The following is a 14,242-nucleotide window of genomic DNA, read 5'->3' on the forward strand; positions in this document are numbered from 1 at the left end:
TCTCAAGACAACAAACAGAACAAGTGTTACGAGTTCATGGGAGGAACCTCATGAGAATTTGTGCTAATGGTGAGTTTGAAAGTCTGCTCTGCATCTGACTGAATAAGAAAAGTGTAGCCCAAGTGCAGGAAAGGGAGGCAGTAGAACATGGAGAGGGCAGGTTTTCTCATAGAGATGTGATAAAAACTGTCTTGCCATTAAGAAGGCAGTTAATAGGTCTTTTAACTTCTACTGATTAATGTTGCTTCCAAGGAAACTTGTTCTCAAGTTAGATAACCTTGCACAGAGGATTTCTGTAATAAATGCATTAATATTTAAAGCTCCATAATTATAGAAAGAGAAGTAGCTGCTAATTTTATTGCATTGTGGAGAAGATAATTTTTTTGCAGGGTAGGCAAAGACAAGTACAGAAAGCAGTCTGTGATGTGGAAGTAAAATTTCTGAGAATATACCAAAGAATCTCATACATGGATGTGCAGCTGAGATAATGAGTATCAGGAACAGGACAATAGCTAAAGAATAAGGAGTTGAGGTGAAGTTTCCAAGACAGGACAAGGTACTATAAAGAAAAATATGTGGCTGATTATCCCTCATGTGATAGTGTTATTACACATATATGTATGATATGTTTTTTAAAAAAAAGATTTAAATTGCTCTGAATATTTTTTATCTGAAAGTTAAGAAAAAATCCTTTCTGATTGCTTTAGAATGTCTGCTTTTCTGTCGAAACTTATGTTTTTTGCATTGAGAGAAAACATTTATTATACTTTGGGTTGTTGCATGTTTGATATAAATTTTCCTGGATATTGGACCTGAAAAGTTCTCCCATGTCTGCCTCTATGGCCTAGCAGAAATGGTTTAAAACTACAAACAAACAGCTCTTCTTACTCACAGGAGAAGGATTTCCAAATTTGTAATTAACAAATCCAGATTATCCTAATACATATCACAGAGACAAGTCACTTAAAACAATAATTTTGATCAAGTGTTGCCAGGGATATTTTATTTGAATAATCATTGTGCTTTTTTTATTTACTGACCTCTAAATTACAACACCAGCAATTCTAGTGGCCACATAATTAAAAAAAAAAAAAAGAAAATTAGGGGAAGTACCCTTATTAATTACTTTCATCTCTATTTGTTTCTTCTATTTTTTTAAAGTGTGCCCTATCTCTCGGTTCCAAAACAATAATACATAATTCATATTCTCAAGTTATATAAATAAAGAACAACCAAAGAAAGCAGTAATGGAGTGTTCCACAGACTGAAATATGCTCGCATAGATAATAGATGTGGATGAACTACAATCCATTTTGAAAAGAAGGAAAATGGCATAAAGTAAAATGAAATACTAGTAAACATAAATAGATCATAAAACAGCTTTTTTTAGCAAATGAAAATTTTCTCAGATCATGTTTTTGCTCTGAACTTATGCAATTAATGGACTCTCCTCTCCAGCTCCTTTATGATGTGATCTGTTAGTTTACCTTAGTGACCCATTCAGCCTCATAGGGGAAACCCAATGAAAAAGACTGAAAAGTATTTTTTTAAATAATTTATTTTCTTAGATTATATGGGGCTATTCAAAAAAGTTGTACTTGGAGGCATTAAGCTGCCTTTGCTTTGCACAATTCAGAATTTATAGAAGCTCAACCCGAGCAGCAAGTGATGTATGCTTAGAATCCTATTGAAGATTCAATGTCTTGGACAAAAGGCATCTCCACTACATTCAGGAAGTTATATTCATCTGGCCTTAAAAAATAATTTTTTTCCCTGGACCCAAATGGGTTAATTTACCTAAGGACAAAGATTGCCCTGCCCAAAATTTACAATGCAGTATCTTTTCTTCAGCAAAAAAGAATTTTACAGATACTGGGTTGGTGGAAAGAATAACGGTTAACATGAAAAGAGGGTACCAGTGACAAGAGATAGTAACTTTCAACCAAATAAGGACAAGACAGAAGAGAGGCAAAATCTCCTGGGACGTGGTGACCAGGAAAATGACTGTGCTAAGAGATCACTTTGACTTTTTTTAGACGTGGCTTGCAGCAGTGAAACTGGAGCGGAGTGTTCTACTACTATGGAAAAACAGCCCTGGTTGCCATAAAGAGCACAGAGGTGGCAGCACTCACTTCTCCTATTTGGATAAAAGTTTGGAAACATTGGAAATCCTTTCCAATTTCCTTCCAAAGGCTTTAGGAGATTGACCATTGTGAAAGGAAAACTTAAGCTCTACATCGTGATGATGTTGAACATGTATGTGGAGTACTCACATGGCTTTACAGAATATGTTTCAAGGTCATGGAATACCTTACCAGGCAGTCTGTGGCTTGGTTTTGTTGTTGCAGCACTGGAAGTAGAACTGGTCTTGCTTGTTTAATCTATAAGGCCATGGAAGAAGCATTGGATGTGAAATCTCGACGTAAATGCTCTGAGATAGAAAGCTTTTTATTCTTCTAATGGTTCTTGGCTCTCAAGAGTGATGGCCTTTCCCTTTATTGATCGTGGCCATGAAGGTTTCATGAGCATTGTTTATAGCCTGACAGTTAAGACAGTGTTTGCTGCTACTCACTTTTATGATAACACTTTGTTCCCTGCGGGCTTTTTTTCAGGGTGGGGAACTGGTTATTGTTTTAATTTGGCTGTCAAGAGAAGCTGTACATGGTGTCAGCACTTGTGCAGGACATCCAACTGCAAGGCTTCAATCATAGAAAAAAAGAAAAATGTTAAGAGCCTCCATTCATACTTGCCTGCCTAAACAATGGGATTCTGTGATTTCCTGGATTAATTTAGTTTTAATTGAAGTAGCACCTGTGTTGCTTCGCGTATCTGTCTCTCAGGTCAGCTCAGCGTCAGTTGGGCCGCCCTGCTAGCTGTGATACGCCAACAGTACCTTCGCGTGGGTTTTTGGTTCCGCAGCCCTTTTGCCTTAACTGTCTCGGCCGTGGTTAGAAAGAGGGGACACTCCAGGCTCAGGGAGAAAAGGTTTTATTCGGGTAACTCAGGGGGCAGCCCCTGGTTCCAGGCCTGTGCCTCTGGGGAGTGACCCCGGGCCTCGGTTACAGGGGGTTTTTGTTCCCCCAAAATCTCAGGGGTGGATACAGGTTACAAGACCAATCACACAAAGCCAGGTGGGTAAGGTCAAAATGCAATATACAACATTAACAAATCAGGTGGATTTGGGATGTGGCCCTGGGAGACTCACCAATCCCTGTCAGACACCTCTCCTGAAGGTCTGGGGTCTGGGGGATGGTGGGCATGTGGGGGAGAAGTACAATGGGATGGGGGAAAACACAATAGGACGATCGAAACCCAGGGCAGAGGATTAGAGTTGTCTTGGCAACTCTTATCAACCTCTGATAAGCACATTCCAAGGCAGTAACTTTACCTGGCTAGGGTTAAAGTCCAAATCACATCAAACCTACAACTAAGAAACTTATGATACTATTCCAGCACCCCCACACACCTGCACTGTTCACTAACACAGATCTTCTGTGAGTGTTCTATGAATGTGCTGGCCTGAGTGCAGTTCTCCATGCTGCAGCCATGAGTTCAGGAAGTGTTTCCTCACAACTTCCTTCCCTAAACTCCCTCTTCAGTTTGTTCTTCTCACCTCACCCATGCTATGTTTTCACATAAACCCACAAGATTAGACTGGAAGTCTCACCAGCTGTGCCAGAGGTTTGATCAGGCAGCCAGAACTTGTTAGTGGCTTGAGCTGCATTGTCTGGCTGCCTGTTTCTCCAGAGCCTGCAGCCTGCCTCCCTTTGCTGCTTCTGGGAAGCTAAAACGTGCACATGGGCAAGTGCCAGGAAGTTGAACTATTTGGACCAGCCTGCAGAAAGGGACCTGTAATCCAGTGATGGGGAATGTCTGAGACCCTCCAGACTAAGTTCTTCCTTAAGTTTGGAGGGAAAAGTACATCTAGGAAGTCAATTCTTTTTTTGCTGAAGAAAAGAGCAAGAATGAGAGGAAAAGGAAAGAAGTGCCTTTGGCACTGTGCACTATTACTCAGCAGAACTCCCATGAGGCACTCAGGCAAACCAGGCTGATATTTCAAAGTGTTACATACCTCTATAGATGCAGGTTATTCCTTAGAAACCTGCATTGCTCTAGGTGTTCTGAGGGGAGATTGCTGCTGTTTCTGCTGGACTGTGCTATGGAAGATTATGATCATACTCTAGAATGGCCTGGGTTGGGGTGGAAAAAGACATTGCTTTGCTTTTAGTCTTTTTGTGACCCCCTGGAGTTCAGTTCTCAGTCATTTTTCAGTATCAGTTTCTAATCAGTTATTTGAGCTACGCAGCTGCCCTCAGGCATTTTAATTCTAGGCCAGTCAAAGTTCATCTTGAAGTGTCTCTGTCCTGCATATATTAGGCCATAAACATTGGGTTGTGCAGTATTAAGTTCACAGTGGAAAACAAAATGCATGCAAAGTCTATTTTTATTTCATACAAATTGGTTCCTTTTTAAATGCACAGTAAATGAAAAAAGAGAGCAGCATTATTTGTCAACATGTTTCACTGGAGCATCCACAACATTCATTTGATCGTAACTCAAGTAATCTGATCAGCCTCCTTGGAAAGGATTCACCAAGTGTACTGGCTTAGCTTTGGAAAGTGCTGTAACATGAGTGTGCCTCATTCTGCTGGCACCAACATTCCTGTGTCACTCCAAGGCTCCACTTTGGCGTCACTCTGCTGCTGGAGAGGAGCAGGGGAGGTGGAGACTCCTGTGCCTGGTGGACATTGACAAAACTTCCCCCTCCCAGGGCATGCCAGTGATGCTACCCTTTGCTTCCACACAGTCACAATTGGCTGTCTTTTGCTGGAATATCATGAGCTAAATAATTCTTTTCTCTCCTGAAAGGGAAAGTGTCAGAGGCAAGGCTGTGAGAGACTTATGGTAAATATTTAATAGTTTTCCTTTTTTGTGTAGCACCAAAAGATGGCTGATCCTGCAGTATTTATTTCAGGCCTACTATAAATAAAGCATGTGGTGACAGCAAACTGCAAGCAAAGAGAACTCAGTGGTTATTGTAACTGCTTTCTTTTGTCTGATGCTGGATGTAGTAACCAATTCTGGGCATGTTTTAGCTCTGCCGATGGGCACATTTAAATCAGAACCAGAATAGGGCTGTATTTATGCTCAGAAGAATTAGAAGATGGTATCTGTCCCAGTTCAGGGTAAATTGGAACTATATATACATTCTCAATGAAAGCACAGTCTGAACTGCTGGGACTATTGAAAATATTAAGCAGATTAGTAGGAAAAAGAATACTTACGGTGGATATGGCATGCCATACCAGTTAGATTATTTTGCTTAGACAAGTGACTCTAGAACTTCTAAGACTCTTCAGCCACCAATAGCCAAGGTATTGGCTATATATATACCTTATAAAATAAGGTATATTTTTCCTTCCTTCTGGTGGTTGTGTATGCCTAAAACATTAAAAAAGACACATCCCACTACTTGGTTAAGGAAGCTACACTGTGTTACTGAGAGAGCTGGTCCTCCTTCCCTCTGTGTGAAACAGGTGACTCCCACTGTGTGCCCAGTTGTCTCTGTGTGCAGGTAAGAGAGGACAGTAGGATTTGTTTTCAGATGTCAGGCTATTATTTGGACAGGACTGTAAGCTGCTCTTTCTGAGTAGTAACATTTAGTGCTGGTCAAATTAATGAGCAGCTATTTCCATGGAAAATGAAATAAAGTATCAGTGTCAGTCACTGCAATAAATACAAATATATTCCTTACATGAGCAGTTTAATTGAGTGGATTGCTATTTACACTGGCTGCATAAAGTGTCCTTGTTAGTTTTAGAAAAGAGCCTGGAAACTGTGGATATATGCCAAGGCTTTAAAGGGCAGTGAAGTTTTCATTGCAACAAGATTCTACTTAGGGATTAGAACTGTTCTCAGAGTGCACATCACTTTTCTTTCCCCCCCCAATACCAGCTTAGAGGTGAGTTTAAAATTCATCGTTTTATGTGGGAAATATTTTCTGGATTCCCTAAAGATAATCTCCATGTGAATTCTTTCACATATTATATTTCACTCACCATGGAAAGGTCAGGATGGGTCCCCATGGGTCCATCTCACTGGAGTCAGCTTGGTAAATAGACATGGCACTTGTATTCTTTCAGACAAACAGTTGCTGTCTGCTTTCTACAAGGAGGGATTTTGGTTCACTTCAGATTTTTTCAACTAAAGAACTTACTTAAATATTTGATACTAGATTCTTCAAAACTGTTATTTATTATGTTTACTGGGGGGAGTTACATCGTATCTTAAGACCAGGGTATGATAGGCTACATCCAAGAACTGAATCTTTATTCAGTGCATCTTCTGCTCTTTATGAATTATTACTAATTCTTTGCTTTATGTAGATCATTTCATAACCCAAACATTTTTTCTGATGATTTTACATGAACAAATATTTTTATTTATGTTTACCTTAAGTAGATGTTTTTAGCATCTCTCAGTAATTATGAATAATCAATGTAATATTAAATCATTAATAATAAATAATTATTCCAAACTTCAGGTTCCAAGTGAGCTGTTAGATCTGAAGTTTTTATGCCATTAAGCCTTGATCCCTCTCTGATAAATCTGATTGCATCTCAACTTCTTGTTTTTGATTCTGAACCAACATTGTCTATAACTAAGCAATGCAAATCCTGCAATTAACCAATTTATTATTGGTGAGAGTAGTGGCTTCCTATTAAAATCAATACTGCTTTAGGTACTTCTGAATATTTCAAGAGTATTGTGGATTTGTCTGCACATAAATTGGATATAAATTAATGCATTTCTTCAGTAGTGTTAATGGCCATACACATCTGCATACAAATTGAGTCCATGGCAGCATAAACAAGTTTTGTAACAGAATTAAATTTCCTTGGTAAGCACCCACATTTTTTTACTGCTTACCCAAGTTTTCAGTAGTGATATGTAGAGGAAATTTTTGGAAATTATTTAAAAACAGTGCAAAGACAGGAGGAAGGAGACAGAGCAATAACCTGCCTGAGTGAAGGTGTCCACACTCCTTGGAGGTGAAGTGTGGAGCTTGCTCTGTGTGTATTGGGTGAGTGCCAGGAGTGTGCTCAGCACTCACACTTGGTGCTCTGTGGGTAACTGTCACCCCCAGGGTAGAGCTGCAGGGAGACTGGATATTCTTCCTCTTTGCCCACAGTAGCTGCTGGGAAGGAGGAATTTTAGGGTCAGTATCGAGTCAATCAAGAGCAGATGGAGGCATTGACAGCCAGTGGCTCCAGTCAGGAGGGAACAAGCTAGAGGGCAGAATGGGGGGCAGTTCAGGAAAAGGAGGGATTTTCCACGGCAGGGGAGGAGTTAGGAGGATGCAACAGGGACTGTGCAGATGCCAGAGAAGTAGAAGGGTCAAAGAGAGATCAGGAGAACCTTGGAAAAATCTCATTTTCACATATTGGCTTCAATTCACTTTTTTTTCCTCCCTTTCACAAAAATCTCCAAGGCTTCTTACCTTTCATTTTCCCTTTCTATCCCTTGTTAGTGGTTGCCTCTGGCTCAGATTCCTTCTAAGGGAAAGTAGGTATTATATATTTCCAAACAGCTTTTTTATTGGATACCTGCTTCCTTTTGGGCTGATTCCCTCTGTTCCTAACAAGCTTTTGTCCTTTTGTTGCTGTGGGCATGAACATTAGGTCTAGAAAGTGGAATTGCCCAACTTGCAATCTGAGTGTGGCATAATGCAGGGAAATAATTAACAAATCAGTCATCCAACAAAATGCTAATATTTGCATTTGCCATTGATATATAGAGAGCAAAAGTGCTGGTGGGAGAATTTTTCAATTTTATTGCAGGCACAGTTGATACCCTGAGAGAGGGAAAGTAGGTCTGATCCCAGGCCCAGAGTGATCACAGTTGTATCTGAAGTCCTGTGAAATGTTCAGGGCTTTGTCTCTGTGGCTCTCATTGGGATCACTGAGAGTGTTTGCTGATGTCCCAGGCAGGGCACAGGGAATTAGCCACAGTATCAGGGGACTCAAGATTTTCTGTGCAAGACTTAGAAACAAACAGCAACTTCTGCTTGGCTGCCTAATTCACTGGTTAGCTGAAGATTCATATTAATATCTTAGTACTTATTAAATGTACAGCTCAAACAGATAACCATGAGTAATAGTTCATCTTTTTACATCTCTCCCTGGAAGTCCCATCATCATCCCCAGGAAATTTTCAGGAATATTTATGCCTTAAAACATATATCTATATCAGAAGCCCTATTCCACATGTTTTGTTTTGCACCCTGCTTTGTGCTCACCTGCTCCACTCCAGAATGCCTCCATTTCAGTTAGGTGATAGCTAAAGTATGTAAAATGTTTTCTAACTCTAATCTAATCTGTTTTATTACTTTTCCATGTACTAGACGCCTTTTCATTTTCTAGCAGTTGAAACATGAGGATACAATTACTAAGATATTCAAGAAGTTGTAAATAAGTGCTCATGTGTCATAAAATGACAAATGAAAAAACATACTGTAAGAAAGAAAAGTTGATTTTAGTTGTTGTGAGAATTAGAAAAGATGGACACTGAGTGGTGAAGATATGAAATAAGAAAAAAGCCCAATGAAGATGGAGGGAGACCAGAGGCGTATCTCTGGAAAGGAGAAGAGCTTTAAAAAATACCAGAATTTATGTATTTGGTCATCATTAGAGCTGTTCTAAGTCTTCATTTTGAAATGAGGTTTTTGTTTCCATCTTTAACTTGGAAAATGTAGAAGAAAATGTCTAAAAGTTGAAATCAAATTAGATGCCTAAGAAAAAGAATCTCGATGAAAAATTTCAACGTCAAATCTAAAATTATCACACTCATCTGTGAAATTTGGGCTTTCATCCTTCTCATAGTCCTACTGAGCAGGTACACCTTCACGTGTTTGGAATAAAATAATTTTGCAATCAGTGGATTAAAATGCAAACCTGGACACATACGTTTGCTACAGCACCATCATCACTTGAAAAATAAGCTTCTGTTGCTGCAGGATTTGATCCATCTAGCAGGAGAGGGAGGAAAAAACAAATGTTCTGAACTTGCAGATGTTTTTCCTGGAGGAGTAATGACTCTTATGTAAATAATCACTTTATTCTGCAAGTGCATACAATTTCATTCCACAGATTGATTTCACCTCTTCTGCCCTTTTCCCTGGTGCAAGCCTCTGCTAGATCTAGCAAGCCTCATTATTCTGTGTTTAAATATCAAAGCTGTAAACATCCAAGTCAGAGCTGTGTAGGAACATTGTTTTCAAGTAACATCTTGAAATCTCCAAGTTAGTGTCAAATATGAATCTTGGCTAATGCTGTCAATTACAGATGTATTTTATCACTAATGTGGAAGAAGTGCAGATTTTTAGCATCATCTTCTATGGGCAGGGAATGAGAGGGGAAAACTAAACATGCAAAAAACATCAGAAAGGATGGAATAGTCTGGTAAATAAATTCCTTGGCTGCAATAAAACTGTTTTCCAGTTAAGCATCAAATGTGCAGTGTCTGGTTGTTTGCCACACCTCTGTACATGGCAAACCACACTCACAGTGCTGAGCAACTCTGGCGCTAAAAATTGTCAACAGTGAGCAGAGCAGGGGAACACTTAACATGGTGTGCCCAGGTTCACCTCACAGAAATAACTGAGTGTACTCAGAAATTGCAGTAAGGGAGACAGGAGCAGAATCATCCCCTAAACCTTTGTGTGTTCATAAACTGTCCCTGTCGGTTTTTAGCTACCCTGTGTTATGAGCTGCAGTTGATTTTTTTCTCCTTTTTGTTGTCTTTCATGATTCATGTGCATGTCTCATAAATATGATTTATTGTTTCTCTTTTTAAGCTAAAATGATTGGAGGAAGAGTATGGCATCCATTTCTGAGGGAAGATAACTTGCCTGAGGAGAGTTTGTTTCAGGCAGTTAGTGAGTAGCTCTTGTTCTTAGAACTTGAAGGTATCTGTTTCTCAGATAATTATATCCTGGGAGTATATTGTGATATATTTCATTGTGCATATGAATTACAGTCTTCTAGCCCATTGTTTCAGGAATGCTTTGTCAGTGAATTTCACAGGTTAATTACACACTGTTTAACAAAATGCCAGTTTTCATTGTTTCCTCAGTCTGCGTTGGTTTTCATAGTACCTGGTTGTAAGGTAGGCAGCTATTACATCAGCTTTGTTTTCAGCTCTCAGAGTGGCAAAATGTCCATACCTTCTCCGTGGAAATCTTCCACTTCCTGTCAGGGTTACTCCTTTTTTCCTAGGTGGTCTTTTTTTTTTTTTATGTTCACTACTGCTTGTGGAAAAAATGTTGTGTGGCAGCTAAAGTTAAACTGAGAGCTCAGTGTGAATCTGGGTATTAATGCAGGGATTGCCACTGGGGATGAGCCCTGTTCCTGTGGAGCTCACCCTTCCCTCTCTGATAGATGCCCCTGGTAAGTATTTCAGACGAAAGTGCAACACAGCCCTCAGTAAGGAAATAATGAACCTAACACAGAAGGTCTTTTAAGCTGTGCCATGAAAAATGAGAGTCTGTGTTTACTTATTATACCCAGTCTAAAGCAGCTCTTGGGGTTTTTTTGTTGTTAAGTGTAACTGTTTGATCCTTTCTGATACTCTGCTCTTCTCATAGTCTCAATTATATCTTGTAACAATGAGTTTCACCTCAGGTTAATCAAGTTCTCTAGAAAGAGATATTTGCCTTTATCAATTTTATATGTTTTGTCTTTTCAATTTCACTCAATGTCCACAAGAGTAGTTTTATTTCTTGTTCTCTACTATTTGTAGAAATTTGTAATTTTCTAAGCCTCTGCAATGTCTTCCCTTCTTCATCTCCTGTCTAAAGCAAACAATTGCAAATGTCTTAGCTGCTTCTACTTGATTTGTAAGCTTTTAAGTATTTTTTTTTTCATTTTTGTACCTGTCCTTATTTTGAGATGTACTTTTTTAAAATTAGCATTTGAGGCGTAATCCTGATCTGTAGGTTGGAAACGGGATATTACTTGTATAATTCTGATTCTTTTGACTATTTTTGTTTTTCATTTCCTTTTTTCTGGTGATCCCATATGTACTGGAATGATTTCAGGGGAACTTTCACCACTAGATTCTCACAACACCTTCCACAGCTACATTTTCACTTACCTGGGCATCCTAGAAGTGCTTCAGATGACATTTGCCACTGTGCTTTCTTTGTTATCCCAGTGAAAGGACAAACTGTATATTTTCAGAACATTCTGGTTGGGTTTATTTTGGGCTTTTTAAATCATCAAGGACATATATTTGTCAAATACAAGTGGAAGACAGACACCTGGAGTGGGTAATTCAGTAGTGTTCTGCTCATTGTGAAACTCAATTGTCTGAAATGAAGCCCATATCTCTTCCTGAAGAGAGGTTTAAGTAATTGCAGTGGTAGTTGTACAGTTTAAGCTATTACATCTTTGGAGGAGTTATCCTGAGATGCCTCAGCACTGAAGTTTAGCCTCTGCATCTTTAAAACACCTTTAAGTCTCTTTTTTCCAGAGTGCTGCCCAAACTTGAATTTATCTAGTTGTGGCTGACTTTCATCTATGAAAATGCAGTTTGTCACAAGTATTGGAAAACAGATGATCTCCCAAGTCAGAGGCTGCCTCCATACCTACCTGGTGGATTTTCATCATTCAGAGAAACTTTGTCAAACTTTTTCTCTCATTTAATATCTTTGTAAAGGAAGATGTAGGAAAGGCCTGATGATTAACAGAAAAAGTCTAGGCTACGCTTAACTTTCAGTCCTGATGTAGTAGCTTGAAATTAGAGCTGGAAAACAGGAGTGCAGATTGAACATCTTTAATTTTCTCTCTTGTTTTTATCACCAGATCCAAACGCCCAGTGCCAGTTTCAACCACAGCTCCCAGAATTGACTCTCCCAGGGCTGTAATTCCCCATCAGAAGGTAAGTGACACGTTCCTCCTCAGCCACAGGGAATACCATTTTTATCTGCTGTGGTGAAGGTAAATATCTGTTACAGGAAATAGCTTTTGCCTGCTCCAAATAATTAAACATTGAATGAATGCACAGACAGGAAAATTGCTGCAAGGCAATGTATTAGTGATCTGTATTTTGCTAATTTCTGATTAGCAGGACCAAAGCATCCAGCTGTCCTCTGATGTGATTTGGTCTGACCAATTCTGAGCAACTGTTTTCATCTAGGCTACAAGAAGCCACTAAAGCTTCTCAAAATCTACATTTGCTTTTGTAGATTGTTGGGGAGACAATTAGACTGTGCTTCAGTCTATCCAAATCCTGTCTGCAACTGAAATGACACTGACTGGAAAGAGGATGTGAGGGCATTTGAAAGCTTTCATCATACAGTGTTCTTATCATAGAATTCAGAAGACCTGAGAATAAAAAATAAAGAGGATAAGTCAATTTAATGAATAACAGCAAGTGGCAGAGGAAATGAATGGCTTGGTTTCCATTGTCAAAGCACATCATCTTTCATAAAATAAATGTTCATTTTAGAATAAACACTGACTGTACCTGGCAACTCATCTTCTGTATCTTTGGAGACACTGAGGAGCGAGGGTAGCGTGAAAGATGGTGTATATATCCCTAGACTCAGGCTCAGGGTAGGACATTTGTATTGCTGATGCATTTGATTAGATAAAGGGACAGGAGCTAAAGTTTCCATTGCTGCAACTTATCCCTGCTGTCAGTGCCAGTTTCATTCCTAGCATGCATATAAATAAAAAACACTGAAGATCAAAATACGTGGGGAATTAGATGATTTTCTACTGGTTTTGACAGTTCCAGCTTCCATAGATCAATCTTAAGTAACGCTATACTTTACAAATTCAGAGCACAGATGGTAACATCATCCCTGAAACTGCTGCAAATAGGTTCAAAACAGCAGAAGAGAATGCACCTGTGGGGAATAGTTTGATTCAATTTTATTTTGTGAAATTTTAAATTAACCTGACTGGCCATTTATTAGTTGAGGCAGAAATAGTGTTATTTTGACTGGATCTTGTAAACTTTTTTGGCAAGGGAAGATGAAATTAAGAATTTATCTTTTGCAGAGTTGTTTCTGCTTATATCATGATTTTATTAAAGTTATCTTGGAGGAACTTATTTTAAGAGTCACCAAACAGTACTGTGAAATTCCTAGAACTAAAGCAAGGGATTATTATTTTGCTTAAACTGGTGTTTGACTGCACCAGCAAAGTAATAGGGACAGGAAGGGGAAGGAGTTCTCATTTTCCCTGAAGACCCACCCAGAATGCTGTTAGTGTTCAAGGCAGTGAGCAGATCTATCTCAGAGTTATTCACCAGCACAAGATTGACACCCACCTTTTGGGGTTCTATAGCACCTGCACAGGTATGGAAATTTTCTCTTCTTCCTCCATAGGCACATAAAGCTTTTATACATTGGATTTTTATTACGCTTTTAGATGTGTTTCTTCCTTGGCAAGTGTCAGTTCTAAAATCGCTGCCACAGGTCTTCAGAGCTGTTTACCACAGAAAATACTTTCCTCCCTTAACTATCTACTGCATAGAAAAGTTAACTTTACCCACTGCAGGGGGTTCTTGAAGGTCTTACAAGATCTCTTGGCATGGAAGCCATAGGGACACTTTACATTTCCTATTCCAGCCCTTCAGAGAGGGATGAGGATCAAAGGACTCAAGCCATTTTCAGAAGCTTGCTGTCTCACATTTGAGAAGTCTGTGCAAGGTGCTCAGGAAAGTTTTGTAGGAGCTGCTGGAGGCAGCCTTTTCTAAACAGGCTACAGGCAGAACCAGCAGCTGGAAAAGAGAATTGCCAGTACCTTTCTGGAGGAAAAGGGGAAGGTATGGTTGGAAACAGGTTATCTTGCAGTATTCAAGAAGATCTTGGGTGTAGGGTTTTTCACCCAGGGGGAAGAGGTAACATGAGGGTAACATGGGGGATGAACCCTTTACAGGTCAAGAGGAGTGACACTTGTGTCACTTGTCTATGCTAATAGACAGCAGTAAGTTTTAAGTGAAGAGGAATTCTTCTCTGGGGGTTGTTTGAAAGGGAAAAAAGGCATTGAGCCCTCAGAGAAGTCTCAAAATCCAGAATAAAAATACTTTACTGATCAGTGTAATGCTGATATGGCAGTAAGGTGTGTTGCAGTAAATACACTCTAAAACCAAGGTTTCTTTGCCTTTATTATTCCTAGTAACAGTATCACTGTAGAAATGAAGAATTCTGTGACACACAGGCAGAAGTCAC

The 14,242-nt window shown here is 39.3% G+C and overlaps 1 protein-coding gene across 2 annotated transcripts in view; it reads left to right on the forward strand.

Annotated features, from left to right (window-relative positions):
• The window catches only part of LDB3 (LIM domain binding 3), a 67,947-nt gene that overhangs the window by 30,868 nt on the left and 22,837 nt on the right, over positions 1-14,242 (forward strand). For both annotated transcript variants that reach the window (XM_083866209.1, XM_083866208.1), the window contains exon 4: positions 11,865-11,940. In XM_083866209.1, coding sequence (XP_083722335.1) covers positions 11,865-11,940 — 76 coding nt within the window. The remainder of the gene's footprint in view (positions 1-11,864; positions 11,941-14,242) is intronic.

Source organism: Zosterops lateralis (genome assembly GCF_965231275.1).
Source record: "Zosterops lateralis genome assembly, chromosome: 8".
Lineage (NCBI taxonomy): Eukaryota > Metazoa > Chordata > Aves > Passeriformes > Zosteropidae > Zosterops > Zosterops lateralis.